At 39.9% G+C, this 16,547-nt stretch overlaps 1 protein-coding gene across 1 annotated transcript; it reads right to left on the minus strand.

The window, feature by feature from the left end:
* Positions 1-23: 23 nt before the first annotated feature.
* LOC121510927 (zinc finger CCCH domain-containing protein 6) lies at positions 24-16,154 on the minus strand. The gene is made up of 12 exons (XM_041789312.1): positions 15,698-16,154; positions 10,602-10,821; positions 9,569-9,691; positions 9,250-9,481; positions 8,882-9,024; positions 7,876-8,004; positions 7,139-7,253; positions 6,930-7,039; positions 6,403-6,635; positions 5,944-6,320; positions 5,649-5,843; positions 24-3,958 (listed from the first exon to the last, which is right to left on the minus strand). Exons 1-12 carry the CDS (start codon positions 15,781-15,783, stop codon positions 2,478-2,480), a joined length of 3,444 nt encoding a protein of 1,147 aa, XP_041645246.1. The 5' UTR covers positions 15,784-16,154; the 3' UTR covers positions 24-2,477.
* Positions 16,155-16,547: the final 393 nt, after the last annotated feature.

The raw sequence follows: 16,547 nt of genomic DNA on the forward strand, positions 1-16,547 counted from the left end.
AATTATTTCGGAACAAATAAACCTCATTTTTTTCTGTTTATTTCAGATATCCATAATAAAATCACTGAAATGTGACAGGCATATGTGTTGTTAAAATGTCTTACAGTATCATAATCACCATACGGACAGGGAAAAATAAAATAGTATGCATTAAAACACTCAAAAATAGACTGTACAGGTGATACAAAATAGGCATTTACAATGTGAATTTTGAGAACAATAAAAAAAGTACATACAGATAGCTTAGTTCCGGTCAAACAAAGATAGATACACAACTGTCAAACAATGCAAACTGCCATGAAGTCAACTTTACCCAGTGAGGGACACTTTAACCAATATAAATTTATTTACAGTCAAATTAAACAAAGTTTAAAATAAAAATAGGCATAACGGTCATATATGTATCATTTATATCTGCAATGTACCCAAGATAGGATTTTTCTCTATATGATACACTTTCATCCTTCTTTCTTGGTTAACTGCTCGAAAAAAGTGAAACACAACTGACTGGACATTTACAAGCTTGTTAGCAGTGAGTTTTTTGAGGAATGGAAATGTAAAATCCCATAAAGTAATTTTTATTTATCTACTCATTTAATTGTCTTTACAGCTGTGTAAGCAATTCAAAAAGGTCAACAACAGAAACACAAAGACTTTAGGCCACTTCAGAAAGGAAAAAGTCAAACAAAGAAAACACCATTTCAACATTTGATAGGTTTTTTAAAATATATACTTTTTCCCAAATTCACACAAAACAATACAATCATTTCTCTAAGCTGCCTTTAAATGTAAAGAACCTTAAAAACTTGCTGCCAAAATGAATGGCAGTTAGTTTACCAATTCATAAGAATTTCAGGCAAAGAAATTGTGGGAAAAATTTTGCTGTGTTCATGATCATTTTACAGATTAAGAAATCTCAAATTCATATCAGGACATGAAGTAAAAATCTTAAATCTCAGTGTTCACAGAAAAATTAAAACGTGGCCTTTTGTTAAAATTCCCTTATCATAAAAGCGACAAACAAGTAAAAATCTCAAGATACATTTAAAAAAAGTATTTTAAAATAAATAATTACAAAATTCTCTAAGTAACTCTTGCTTGATCGATTAATCTGTATCACCTCTCAGCGTGTCGGGTGGAAAAAAGATCTATTCTACAGGGTGTGATAGCTGAAGTCAACCAAGAATGCAGTAAACAACACTGTTCATTGCTTAATGAAATCTACAGATGAATTCTACAGCTAATTTGAGGGTGCCGCCACCACTGGTGGCCACCATTACTGTGGTGGCAACTGCAGTATCTACTGCTGTCTGCTGACTGTGACAGCAGAGGAGATGGCTCAAATTGAGACCGATACAGATAAAGGTACTTTCAGCAGATTACCTGAACATATGGCTAGGTTCACAAATAGAGAAGAAAGAACTTAACTGCCACATATTTGTGATAAAGAGCTGTATAATGTAATGTTTATCTACTTGCTAGTATTCTTAATTTGACAATTGCATTTAGAGGTCACAGATTGCATTCACATAAAAATAAAAATTTGCTCTTTTCTGAGTAGGTGACATCACAATCTCAGGATTACAAGGTACATTTTTGTGGAAGAAAATGTTTATACAAATCTGTGTGCTCAGTGATTCTGTGTAAAGTGTCATCTCTCATACAGGGGTACTCTGCATGAAGTAAAGGTGTATTGTGTATTGAGAGGGGTCTGGCTGTAGACTGTTCCCTTTAGACGCCGTATCCATCAGAAAGGAAGGACTGTAATTTGCAAGTACAGTGTATTTTCAATTTTAGATTTTTTTTAAATTCAACTTCATTAACAAAGTCCATTAGTTACATTCATGAGATTGCAAACATTACAGACTAAGCATTTTTTCAGGTCAGTGGTCTATTCTGGGATTAAATTATGTATAGATCAAAATTTTAGAAGGAGTTACATGAATGGTGGCTTGGCCATTTTCTTTCTGAGATATACAGTGTCTCAGGTGAACAGTCTGTGACAGTAGCCATCAGAGGTTAACAATCTGCATCCAGACTGTCTTTGTGTAATGTGCTCTTGTTTTTTTCCAAAGTTTGATTTTTTTTACTATCAGAGCAGCTGAGAACTCCACAACTCCTCCTTATGTGACAAAAAAATAAGTTTCTCTAAATCACTTTCATTCAAATACATCAATGTTAAAGTGAGATGCCACTACAGTAATGGTGGCTTGTTACTAGGGTTTTTCCCCCTGGGTTTGTCTGTACAAGCAAATTTTTTCTGATTGTTCAAAAAACATTAAAATAACACAATGATAAAAGCTCTGAACATACACACACTGTCAAAACACACTTTTCAGCATTAATATGATTATGTCAAAAGGTTTTTTTACACTGTATTATACCGACAAGTGTGTGGTGCATCACATAATGTGATTCTATACAGGATCATTTATATACAGAAATAAATAGGTGATGTAAAGCTAGATTAAAAGTGTTTATTGACAGAAAGGAGAAGCAGTGGGATCAAAAGTCTTGAAGACGTCCTTAAGAGTCCGGTCATCACCCTCTTCCTCCTTTGAATCGCCCTGTTTCTCTTCCTCCATGGCTATCTTCTCCTCCTCACCCTGCTCTCTTTTTTCCTCTTTGTCCTCCATCTCTTCCTGTGCTCCTGCAGCGCCCTGTCCTCCTTGTTTGGCCTGCCTGGGGTCAGTGTACTGGGGTCGGATCAGCCCAGCTAAAGCTTGAATGGGGAGATTATGAACCGCAGGAGGTTTGACGGGTGAGGACGGGGGCAGGGGTGGAGAACTAGATGGGTGAGGCTGATCTGAAGGAGCTTCTGTGCTTTTTGTGTCCTCCAAAGAGTCACTTCGTTGTGTGGGTGAGAGGGACTGTGGGGGGATATTGTCTTTCTTTTCCGGATGTTTAAGAATCCCTGGCTTTTTAGGAGGCTCTGCCTGCTCCTTCTGCTGCTCACTTTGAGAACGAGGATCATACAAACTGATGCCTCCAAGGATGGTAGTCGGACTCTCCAGACCGCCACCTGAGGATGACAGACGTGGGGCGTATGGTGGCAGCCTCTCAGGCTCTGGTTTGGCTCGAGCAGCATTAGCTTTCTGTAGCCTGGGGTCTACAACTCCCCCAACAGCACTGTGCTCTTTCTGACCAAGAATCTTTGAATCCAGGCTTGTTGTACGCTTAAGTCTAGGATCCAGGTTCTTCTGTTGGCGTGGATCTGCAGGCCTTTCAGAGGATAACCTGGACTTAAGAGATCCTGAAGATAATCTGCTCATGCGTTCCTTCAAACGTGCAGCAGCCAGTCTGGGGTCTGAGGGCGGAGGGCTGGAGACGTGAGGATGGTCAGGTAGGCTTGTTCGGTTCATCTGAGCATCAGCGATCAGAGGAGGCAGAGGCAGATTGATGGAGTGCTCCTGTTTGGGCACCAAGGAGGGGATGAGATCTTCAGGAGCCCAGATTACTGTCTGAGCAAAGGCCGGCCGCTGTAGTAGAATGTCCACTCGGATGTGACTGAACTGCTTTAACTGGCACCGAGGGTCCCGTAGCACCACACCAGGGCCGGCATCAAGAGGGATAAGGACAGCTTTGTCTCTAAGCTCCCTCTCTCCCTCCTCGTCATCGTCTCCTGCGGGAGGCTTTTGAGGAACCGGCTGCCGATAGGAACTTGGTTCCATCGGTCTCATCTTCCTGGGGTCTCTGGAAAGCCGAGGGTCCACAGCTCCTTCTGAATCCTTTTTCATATCTGGGATGCGCTGTCGAGGGTCCAACTTTACTCTGGGGTCACTAGGGGGGCCCCTCTCCTTCACAAGTCGAGGGTCGCCCAGAGCTGGAGCCAGTGAAGTAGCTTGAGGGAGCTTTGATTGAGACTGATGCATCTCATTCTGCTTCTTCAGAGATTTAAGGATGGAGGAAACACAGCTACCATCTTCATCATCGCTTGAGTACCAGTTTGTCGTTTCATCTGCGAAGAAACATACAAATCATAAAATCGCTTTTTTCTGTTGGGGTTTTTAAACTGTAGATTCTGTGTTTCACTGAGTTTCATTTTCTTTCAATCAGGTCAGATTTCAATGGTGTTAAAAATGCACTGCCCTTATCTTTACTGCACTGTAGTTTAGGTTCTGTTTGTATCGAGAGTGCATGTAGCAGTTGCACACCACTTTTTTGACATTTCCTCATTTGAAGACGAAAGTCTGTAAGTGTTTCTGTGTGTACCATGTAACTTCACACTGTAACACAGATTTTGGGAGGGGTATTGACCGTTTTGTGTTCTGTGGAGATGTTAAAGATGCTAACTGCAATTAGCATTTGTCATTTAAAAACAATGTTAAGATAAGCTTATATGCAACTAGGCCTTAATGCCTCATAGTTAAGGTTGTTTATTTTCCTGAAATGACAGCTACAGTACTGTACAGAACTTTTAGGCATGTTTGGGCCCAAATCTTAGGCTGTAGTAAGGCACAGGTCTGGTGAGTAGGCTGCCTGAGGGCACCATCGGGAAGGAACACTGACACAGTCCCCGGATGTGCTCTGGATGTCCTTGCATATTACCAGGGTCATGGGAAAATTAGCTGTTTAAAAAACTGCAAAGTCCACACCTTAAGGGTATGGATGTGGCAAGTAGGAATGGCCTTAGGTACTGTCAAGGCAGGCAGTAGGGTTGCCACAAGCCCCTAGTTGTGCTGTGGATGTCCCAAGGCCCGAAAACTGCTGATGGTCTGCAGGTGTATTACCAAGGGTGAAAAGGCCCAGACAAAAGACATGCTGTTGAGCTGGACCTTGGCTAACTGCTATATTGAGTTGTTTTACAGTGTATGCCTGTGAAAAGTTTGTAATGCTATTATTCAGTATTTTCACAACTGAAAAAAAATATCAATATCCCACACTAAAGCGAGGCCTTTTTTCAGGGCAACTATGGCAGGGCTCAGACCCTCCCCAAAGCAAGGTTCCTGCACCAAAGTGCTTGTATATTTGACAAGAGAGCAGCAGGATGAAGCTGATGTTTAGTGAATGTGAGATACTGTTGGATCGTAACACTTTGGCAGCCATTTCCATGTCATTCTTTTAACATCATGTCTGATGAGGCCCCAGCCCAGCTGACAAATTTTCTTGTCCCTATGCATGCTTGTAAAAGACTATAGAGAGAGGGGCATAGCAACCCTGTCTTAAATAGTTAGAGCCTGTGACCACAGCTATGACTTTTGCACTGGCAGTGCCTGCAACCTCATTTTCAAAGTGCTTCTCACCTCACTTGACTTCTTTTGTCTTAAGTAGTATCTGTTAACATGGTTTATTGCTCTGTGTTCTTCATATTCAAGGAAATATCACCAAGTAAACATGAAAATGAAAAATTTAAATGAATCCTCTCCTGGTAGTTGAAGCGTCTATAAACCTGGAACTTTAGCCTTGACGTGGGCATTTATACGCTCAGTACTCTGACTGCTTCAAACAGCGGACTGCATTGGTTTTATATTGAAAATATGTTAGTGCTAAAATGATAGTTGCTATGGACACAGGCCTTTAATGTAAATGGGACTTGAATTTGCAAAAATCATATGCACGCTCAATTGTTAGAAATGAAAAATCAGATATCAATCCAGAAGTCCTGTAGCCAAAGGTAGATAACCTCTTCCTCATCTTTGAGCACTTACCTCTGTTTGTATTGTTATCATCCTGGCCCTCTGCTCTCAGTGCTTCAGTTCCCTGTGGATTAGACTCTTGTTGCTGTTGCCGCTGCTGCGTCAGGTGTAAAAAGATGGCTTTTTGCACTGCTGGTGGTAAAGACTGCAACTGTGAATCTGCACCCATCTGCTGCTGGAGGTTCTGAATGAAGGCCACAGTAGGGTCTAAAGCATTGAAGCAAACAAAAATGACTCAATTTTGCAATTTCACCAACAGTTAAGAGGTAATAACAATAAATGATGACAATGTTGATGTACCACCCACCTCCTTGTTGACTCATAGCCTGGTTTTGGAGAAAGCTGCCGAAGATGTCTGCCGGGTTCTGGCCCATCGATGGAAAAGGGAAGAGACCCTGCAGCATCTGTAGGTCTGGAGGAGGGAACGGAGGTCTCTGCATGTTAGGTCTGAAGGGTGGGGGCTGACCAGGGGCTACTGGTGGCTGCATCTGAAAACTATGTGGTGGGTGCTGTCCTGGAGGACTCTGAGGTATGGGCGGTCCTCCAGGGTGACCCATTGAACCAGGTGATCCAGTAGGTGGATTAGAGGGAGCAAAGGTGCTTGTAGCCACACTCTGTGTTTCCTCTGAGCCTCCACTGAACTCATCGGTGCCCTCGCCTTGATTCTGGGAGAAGTTGGATCCACTAAAAATAAATAAACAGAGTTAGACAGAGAATGAGACCTAAACAGTCTTGATTTAAATCAAATACAGATTACGCCTGTTACCTCAGACCAATTTTTTGCGCCAGGTCTACAGTAGGTTGAACTTTAATTTCAAACAGAGATGGGATCTTCTTCCCACCCTGGCCAGAGGCTCCATCTGTAGGACTGCTCTGACCAGGAGTTGGCAGCAAACCCACCCCAGGAGGAGGCTTTGGGAGTGGGGCAATACCCTGCTTTCTCAGATCCTCCAGCTCCAGCTCGTCCTCACGGGCATTCTCCTCTTCTGTGTTGATTATCTGATTAATAAGAGAGAGAGAGAGAGAAATACTGGGCAATTCCTCAATTTTCATTTATAAGTACAATTTTGGCTTCCAATGATCATGAAAACAAAATAATCGTGATTTTTTTTCCTTTTTTTGCACTGGCATGTCTACGACTCCTGTGCTCCTGCAGACTGCCTCAAGTGGACACTCAAGGAATTGCAGGTTTTTGCATCTCTGGCTTCATTCATGGGAGTTGCAGCTGAGACAGTTGTTGAACTATGATGGAAAATGTTCTTGTGATTGTGGTGATTCTTGTGATTGCCTTACCTTATCAAGCAGCTCTTTGGTCACATCATTCAGCTCTTCATGAGAAAACTTGCAGTTGTCCCCTTGATAACATTTGGCCCCAGTATGAAAAAACTTGCATGGGTATTCATGTGCAGTCACAGGTTAAGGAAGAAGACTAGTAAAATGTGTGATGACAATTCTTTAAAGCTCTCAGTGCAATTAGAAAACTTGTTATCTGAAAAGGATATTGTGCATATAAATGCAATTATCTCCTTTACTGCAGTATCCTTGGAGGTAAAATTTACACAACTCCTTTTTCTTATCTGGGACGACAAGCTCATGTTCAAATTTGCACTGCTCCCCCTGTATGAAAGAATAGCATTCAGGTTAGAAAATATATTTTCATTTTAAACATGAATTTGCATCCTGAACAGCCAGTCATGATTTTAACTAAAGAATTTCAAAGTCATTTGTTCAATCTTAAAGTGATTTTAATTCCTAGATTTGAGAATTGGCTGATTGTGATGCCTTCACTGCAGTAAACAACAACACAGTTTTTTGTTTGTTTTGGGCTTATTAATCCCTTCTTTGTAGATGACAACAGTGGATAGAGTTAGAAACAGGGAGGGGAATGACATGCAGGAAAGAAGCCACAGGACGGCTACCTGCAACCAACCCACTGGGCTTGACCACCTGAAAAAAACAATCTTAAATATTTTTGTTTTTGTTTCATCCTGTGGTTATCTGAAATCAGCTCAGCTGAAGTAAACATTGACTGTATTACTCCTTTGGCTAAGAATGTCATTGAAATCCTGATTTTTTTTTAAATGAAAATGGTGGTATTTTGTGATTTAATTTCCAGTCACAGCTATTTTACAGTTTTAATTATACAACTTTGACAACTGCACTTTCTACAAACCTATCATGGTGTTATTGTCAAAAAATCTCTAATAACCACAAGCAAAATAAATTCATGTCACAATACCTTGATGCATCGTCCCTCCAGGAAATACTTGCAGATGTATCTACCATTGTGTTCAACGGTGTGCTGGTTGATGAACTCCTTGCTCATGATTGGACGCTTCTTTTGGAAACCAGAGGAATTTTTGCCTTCCTGTGAAACAAAAACAGATTTTTAAAATCTTATTAACTGTGTGTATTATTCTAGACCAGGGCCATTCAATTACAAATTCAATGGGGCCAATTTTTAAAATCCAGAAATGTAGCCTGGCCGAACATGTTTGGTGCCCAGTAAGCAGCTGGAAATGTCAAATTTCAAACAAATACAGATCAATTTGATGAAAAATATGCACTTTTCATTCATAGTCTCCCTTTTAAATTGGGATACATGACAAAAGTACATTAAAAAGTGCATAACACACAACAGAGCTGTATTTGAACATAACCTGAGGTGGTAGAGATGTTTTTCACTTGAATAAAAACAAAACGAATAGAAGCAAAAAAAATAAAAAGGAATTATTCAAATAATAATTGTGGTCACATCTTATCTATGATTATCTTAAAGTGCATAAAAAGTAAATTTGCACAGTTGCACAGTTGAAAAAGTCATGTTTTACACTCTGTATTTTGGGGCTTCTTCTCCCTGCATCGCTAGCCACGCTTCAAAACAACGCAGTGCATTGTAGGTATATTGTTGCTAGACTATGTGGAGTGTTGCATTCACAGTCTGAAATATTGTAAGAATTTATGAAAAACTGCAAAACAGGTTGCCCTCTGCATCTCTGGCAAGACCATAGGCTGGGCCACTTGAGGGAATGAATAGGCCTGTTCTAGACTGTGAGAGTGGGACAGTTGAGTCAAAAAGCTGGAAGACTGCACAACTGAGATAAATACCTCTTTTTTCCTAGAATTTCTTTGGTTATTGGGTACCATTATTTTACTGTGAGAGAGTCATGTCAATTTTTAAGTCTTATAATCATTAGGACAGGGCAGCACTTCATTCAAATACATCTGGCTACATTTTCACTTACAGGTGGCATGTCCTCTGACCCCTGATCTCCTCCTCTGCCTCTTCCTCGACCTCCCCAGGGTTTCCCCTTCATTTTCTTGTTCTTGTTGAGCATCCCTCGTCCTCTTCCTGGTCCGCTCCCTCTGCCCCGCCCTCTCTGCCCGTCTAGAAAGGATATTTCAGAAATACAAGCGTTCTCTCTTTTGGCTTTTCACCTTTTCATTAAGGCTGACCATTTAATCGAAATGTATATTAAATCGCAATATGGCCTACTGCAATTTGCAAACAAATAAAGTGCAAAATAATGCAATTACATCATTTTCCCAAATTGTTCATGGTAGACACAGGTAAGTTAGTAAGGGTTTTCTCTGATATCAAAAGTGATCTTACATTGCTGTTTCATCCCCCTCATGCTCCCTCTCTTCATATGGTCTCTCCCATGGCGTCCCTTTCCCTGACTCTGGGAATCTTTGGACATTGGATACTCGGACATATCATCATCGTAATCATCCTCCTCATCATCGTAGTCATACTTGTCATCACTGTAGTCGCTGTATTTGTCATAATCACTGCTCTTGTGTGGCGGTGACTTGCTATGTCCTCTCTTTGAATCCCGTCCATGCTGACAGGGCAAAATTAGAAGAAGAAATTGTCACATAATTCTAAGATGAATGTTAGGAGTGCAGTGTTGAAATGTAGATGAACTCACCTGAGAAGACTGACTGTCAGACTCACGGTTCGATCCCTGGCTCTTCCGGTTTTTTGGCCTTTCTGAGCGGTCATAATCGGAGTCATAGCTGTCAGAGCTGGAGCTGCTGGAGGGGGAGTGGTGCTGTGAAGAAGGCAGAAAAAAGATGGTTTATGTCATTTCTGAAGGTTTTTCTTTATGCCTGAAGAGCATAAAGATAAGACTCCATCTCTGTCATCAGGCAAATCCATCTTGAAAGCTCCAATCCACGTGAGTGCCGAACCCAACGTTGTTCAGACCGATCAGCATCATTAGAGGAGAATGAGGCGGTAGTTACAGGTGGGGTTTAATTGTACTGAAAGCAATGGCTGCCTGCAGTGTGATAATTAGCTCAGATATAGCTTTATTATAGCTGCAGTTTACCAGAACTACACAACATTTCTTTATTAAAACAAGAGCAAAGAGCCACACTGTAAGCTTTTCATGACAGAAAAGATGTTTCCACTCTTCTCACAGTCTGCTTCAACATTAGTTTGCAAGCATTATGGATGGGGTTGGCCAGTGTATCCAATGGCTGCTGCTGCGGTATATGCAGTAGCTCTGATGTAACTGTGGGAAAGTGGAATGGAGCCACATTTCTATTTTAAAACAAGAGCAAACAGCCACACCAAAAGCTTGCCTTGGCAGAGAATATGTCTGCATCTCTCCTGTCCGGCCTTGGCATGCATTTTATTCACAAAGTAGCTTGGCCATTCACAAACTACGGCAGCAGCAGCCACTAGCCTTTCAGGTCAGGAGAAGCGCATGCATTCAGCCTCTTTTGTCTCGTCACTCTGATTGGCCGGTCATGAATGTGACAGACAGAGCATTCCTCCAGTCACCTTCCAAGAATTATTTGAAATGTCCTGCCCTTCCTAAATGCTTTTTATAGGAACTTTCCCAGATGAATATGAAATATATCCATGCAATAGATAAATGAAACAGTCTATCTGGGGTGCCAGGTTACTTTACGAATGCACTGTAATATTTTAGAATGACAAGTAAGAAATCTTACTTTCTGTCTGTCTCGCCTCCTCCTTTTTGACCTCCTCTTCTCTCTGGTCTTTTTGTATCTTTTCCTCGAGTGCCTGTGAGTCTTTTCTTCTTTCTCTTTAGTCTTCTCTTTTTCCTTTTCTTTTTCCTTATCGTCATTCACCTCTGGAGCCTCTTTGTTTTCCTCTTCAATCCCAATCCCTTCATCGTCTATTTCTCCATCCTCCAGTTCACCATCCTCCCTAAAAGACAGACAGTAAAGTTTTATTGTGAAGGGTTCTTAGATTTGTCAGATTCCAGCAAGATTTAAATGATTTACACATCAACAAAACACAGCTGTGTGCAAATAATCCAGAATCGCTTCAATAAATCAAACAAAACTGCACTAAACGCATCAAAATGCCTTTTCCAATTAAGTGTAAATTACAATGGAGACACGGCCAAATTGGCCTGAGCCTTTCTGTTTGAAATTCCTCTTGAACTCTTGAAAGAAATATGAGATACTTGTGCTCTAGTGAGAGGAAAACATGAACATCATGGCCCAAACAGTAATGTCACCTTCAACAGGCCCAGGCTTCATGGATGCAAGCTCCAGGTAGTAACAGAACTGATACTTCCTACCCTATCACCTGGTCACTAATGGTCCCCATCAGCCAAATTCAACTATTCCACAAGCTATTGTCAATAATTCACGACATCTTTTTAAACCAATAAGTGCAGCTGTATTATATAAAAAACTAAACACAACCACAGGTTGTTCTTTAATTTTTTAAGGCAAGGTTATTCAGAGTCCTTTAGTAACAGTGAGGAGTCAGATGGGACTGAAGTATGCTTCTGGGGACTGTGCGCCATGTTTCTGAGTCATAAAAGTACATGACAAAGGTCAACTATTGCTTTAAGGAAAATAACTTATTCAAATTCAATGTTATGTATTTTTATTACATTTCTCAGAAGCATAGAAACTAAAAGAATCATTTCAAGAACTACAACACTGGTTTAATACTGAGCCAAACACAGCACTAAAACACAGGGAAATCTATGTTGTAAAAACTAGAATTATGATTAGTACACTAGCATCATATAAGACAAATAAAGGCCTATCTATCTATTAGTTTGCTGGAGCAACTATTTCCTTCATGCAGAGGGGCTGGTAGTAAAAAGCTGGTGATAAGGTGAGTTTTAGACATAAAGGTGCTATAATAATCTGTCATATTTCAGACAAGAAGGCTTCAATATATGCAGATCAGTGTTTCTCAATTGCTGGGTCAAAACCCAAGAGTGGGTTGCAGGAGTTGGTACTGTTTTTTTCTGATACTGGAGTAAAATCAATACTTTTCAAATGATGCCATTGCCTTAACATTGCCTGAATTGAGACTTTTAATATAATGTATTGTAGATGGAGGGAAATTCTTCCCAATTTTTCACCGAGAAATTGTTCCATAATTTTTAGATGCAGTTTTTGCAGAGGTTTACTCTGCCCATCTTAACTTCTGATAGACTCAGCCTCTATAAAATACTCTTTTTACACCTAGTAATGTTACTGACCTGTTGCCAGTTAACCTACTTAGTTATAGCTTTATCGATTTAAAGTTTTTATACCTACTTTTTACTTTGTCTTTGTGCTGCTGAAATACTTAAATATATTGTTGATAATGCCAATCCAAATGTCCATATTGTGAATTCAATTTGCTTAAAAATATTTAAAATGGTAGGAGCTTGACAAAACAATGAAATGAAGTACATCCACACTAGTGCTGCACAATTTGGTTATAATGTGTGATTGTGAATATACTGGACAATATTGTGATTACAGCATAATCCATAAATGATATCTTGAGTCTACTTGCTTGGTTATCTAGGAAAATGCCGCAAATAATAATGGTTTTGAAGTGAGTATTTCTCAACAAAATTTTTAAACATTATGTAGCTTTAAAAAAAACACAAAACCTGAAGTTTTTAAAATACTGCTTTGAAAATAACAATATTTTACAAAAATATTTATTTTTCCTTTTCTGAAAATAAAGGTACTTCTATAAAGTGCAACAGTAGTACTATTATAAACTAAAAGGCTTTTTCAACCTTTTGAGTACTACTTCATACAACAATAATTGCAGTTATTTATGCCATTATGTAATTGAAAAATCTGACATCACAATTATGGTCTGATTAATCATGAAACACTATTCCACACACAGATTCAGGGCTGTTTAAGCACATGGTTGTAAACAGGGCTGCAATGATCTACCAACTGACTGATTTAAAGACAGGTATTGAATAGGGATGCATGATAATATTAGCATATCAGTATCAGCAGATCAGCATTAGTTTTGTTATTGTGTGTTTGCACACTGTAAGTACTGTTCTTCTTTCTCCTCGTGTGCTACCTGTCAAGGATATAAATAAGCACTTTTGCTAACTTCAGCATGTTTACATTTGTCTTTTAAGTTTATGTTCATTAATGTGCTCTGTCTTTTTAAATAAGTAAATAAATACATGAATAAAATAAGATATTAGCTTATAAAGTAAATTATCGGTATTGTCAGATATGAATATTTTTGCCATATTTTAAAAGGATATTACTAATATATAGGTTATAAAAAAATCTGGCTATATCAGCTGTAAATATTGACTGTGTTAGAGGAGTTTTAGGCTGTGCCAACAAACCTACATCAGCCGAAGTCTTTTTCTTTGTCCCTCATCATTTCTTACACTTTAAAGTGTATTTAGAGCAGAGTTGTCCAAACTTTTTCAACTGAGGGCCACATACAGAAATATAAAAGGATGTTGAGGCCACTTAATTATCCACAGGAATATATGACATTAATTAAGTCGCAAGCAGAATAAAGGAGGAGCTGGGGTGGAGGAAGGATGCAAGAGCAGAGAATGGCGGAGCTTGGCCAGACATAATCAGTGTGAACAAGGAAGCATGAGAATGACTGGTCTCAGAAGTGTGGGCTTGCATTAGATCAGCTGATCGAGGCAGAGTTTGACTCCATTGCCTGCCTGAACTAATGCTTAAAGCCCAGATTAATGCAAATAGACAATTCCATGTTTTTGTGGATGCCAATCAGATTTCAGGGACCCCAGTTTGGACCTAGCTGCCACTGGCTCCGCCTCTCGTATATTATTGGTGCTGCTATTTGCTGCTGAAACTAATCAGGGAGTTTGGAAACAAGATGTTATTATTTTGATTGCAAATATTTTTACCATGTACAGTGTTGTCTTAGTTTAGTCACAAAAAAACACATCAATAAATTCTTCTTGTTGAGATGTTTGCTTACAGAATTAGCATAGTAGCACCGTCTTGTGCTGAAACTATGAGGAAAAATACATCCGAGCACAAGACCCATGTTCAAATGTGGGCCATATTTCATTTAATTCAAAATTTTCAAAATTCAAATTTAAATCAAAATTGGACCATGGTCCGCATTTGGCCCCTTGGCCATAGTTTGGAAACCTCTGGTCTAGAGGATTGCAATTGGTTAACTGTGTCATTTAAGGACTGAAGTTTTATCTACATCTAAATATCAGTAGCAGCTAAAACTATTTTGGAAATATTGACATATCAGATAACGGCAAAAATCCAATATCATACATCCCTAGTATCAAAACATATTGATGTTCAATTAATTGTTTAGGGGATTTTTTAAGTAAAAAATGTCAACTACCCACTTCTTGAAATGTTGTAAACATGACCGTTACAGTCATGAAATACACAGTTTTTTAAGCATTTTAAGGATGTCACACCAGCAAATTGTAAACACTGTGAGGATAGAATAAAATGCCGACTTCCTGAATAAAGGACTACATCACAAAACAATCTCTTGGTAGAGTTTAAAGAAAGAAAACTACAGCTTTTTTCAGCCCTCTTTCCCTGGCACTGGGAGCATCATCAGTCTTCAACATTGCCTGCTCTGATTCCATGTGAAACTCATGTAAACTAGCAAAATATAACGTGGAAAAACTACAATTTCAATATCACATTGACCTGGCCCTAGTGATGACCAATAACACATGATTGCAGTTCCTTAAAAATGTAATAACAGCAGCAGAGGTGGACAAAGTGTACAACTAGTCACTCTGATAAAAAGGAGTATCTCACCGAACAGTGACCCAAAACCAAAGTACTAACTGGATCATGACACTTGTGAACCGCTACACCACTAAAAAGTAGTTACTCTTGTTAAAACTTACCAAAGTAGAGGTAAAAGTATTTCAAAATGTATTCAAAAAGTATGAGTACTCAACAAAAACTACTCAACAGCAGTAATTTGAGTTGATGTAATTAGTCATTTTCCACCTCTGAACAGCAGCAAAATAAGTCATAATAGAAGAATTATCTCTCTACTGAACTCTTATAATAATATTGTTAGTCCCTTCTGATCCATTTCAAACAGTGACATGTCCACATCCAAGAAAAAACAACTGCCCAGAGTGATGCATGTAAGGTGAAAAACAGGGGCATGCATGTCTACAGCAGCTGACAAGACCAAGCTTTAGCAGCAACAAAAACATTACAGCTGCTGCCACCATCTTTGCTTGGACAGCTCTTTGATATTTAAATCTTTTAAAAATTGGTTCAACACAAGCAAATTCTTTACTCTCTTTGTTCAAGAATTCTGAGAGTCCTGCAAAGACAAGAGATCAACCACAAGGACAAAGGCATGGCCTAAACCCAGCACAATCACCCACAATTCAACCCTGCCTGGACCCCGTCTCCGTAGTTCCTCACTATGCCCGCTAGAGGGGAGTACAGAGCCAGGATGGGAGTGGCAATTGCATCATAGTCATTTGCATAGTCTCCTGCAGATGGCAACAATGAAGCCATGAATCCAGCCCAGTACTACTGCAAACACAAACGATGAGGTCTTGAAGCCTTGCATGGAAATGATCGTGGATGATCGACGAAACGATGGGAAACCTAAGCTTTGTGGACAGCGTTATCAATTGCATCAAAAGAGCATGCAAAAATTGTTTAGGGGAAACCGTGGATTCTGTCTGTCCTGCAACTGATGATAAAAAAAAAATAAAGAGAGAACATTAACACAAGCATGTAGACCCACAGCACTAAAACGCACAGATGAGCGCATTAAGAATTGCATAAGAATGTTACTCGACCTTTCATCCCCTGCAAGCTCAGAGTCTGTCATGTTTTTGTCAAGAACAGGGGCTGGGGGACTGGAAACAAGGCTCACAGAAGCCATTGGAAAACGGATCTGCCTCCCTTCTCTCCGGTACAAGAGTGAATTAACACAGTCACTCGAGGAGACGTTGTGTTGTGAGAGATGCTGGAAGATTTCAGACTGGAAAAGACTCACGGTGTTACATGTCTCGACAGAGACAGTAAACAGACAATCTCCTCTTTCATATCAATGACGTTTTAACTCTGTGACCGCAGCTTGATACCCCGCTTTGCTAATGTCCCGTCGGTTGACAGCTGCCATGGTGAAATAGAGGAGACGGAGGGAGAAACAGACAGAAATGTAACCATGTTCGTTGATTTCAGCATCTTCATAGGCTTTCTCAACAGGGACTTCATCTCAAAATGGCTTCTGAGGTCTGCAGCAGCACATTCCTAAATCATGTATTCCTCCGCGTATTTATACCACTGTCGGATCTATCTAACAGCATGGAATATATCCTCCCCAGCTATTGGCCGGAGAATGCACGAGCAAAAAGAGGGGCTGTTCTGATTGGTTCAGAGACATGTCAGTCATTTTCAACATCTGCAGGAACGAAGTGTATGCGACGTTCAGTTTTGTCCTTTGGCAATGTGTAATAAATGACTTTGTGTGTGACACTGCCATATCGACTAGAATTATTCAATTTTGAGTTAGGAAAAAAACGTTTATTTTTTATATCTACTTTTAGGCTGGGAATGCATTTCCTTGTTTTAAACGCTCAAGGGCTCGCGCGCGCGTACTGAGCACGGCCGTTAGGTGAGCCCGATTGAGCGCATGTGCAGTTT

This window comes from Cheilinus undulatus, linkage group 6 (assembly GCF_018320785.1).
Source record: "Cheilinus undulatus linkage group 6, ASM1832078v1, whole genome shotgun sequence".
NCBI classification, from domain to species: domain Eukaryota; kingdom Metazoa; phylum Chordata; class Actinopteri; order Labriformes; family Labridae; genus Cheilinus; species Cheilinus undulatus.

Excerpts from the sequence above, each read along its gene's own strand:
- LOC121510927 (XM_041789312.1), bottom strand. The coding sequence starts at position 15,783 with ATGGCTTCTGTGAGCCTTGTTTCCAGTCCCCCAGCCCCTGTTCTTGAC. Across the intron at positions 9,692-10,601 it reads GGAGGCGAGACAGACAGAAA|CACCACTCCCCCTCCAGCAG; the intron begins GTAAGATTTCTT and ends CCTTCTTCACAG. Across the intron at positions 6,321-6,402 it reads GCGCAAAAAATTGGTCTGAG|TGGATCCAACTTCTCCCAGA; the intron begins GTAACAGGCGTA and ends ATTTATTTTTAG.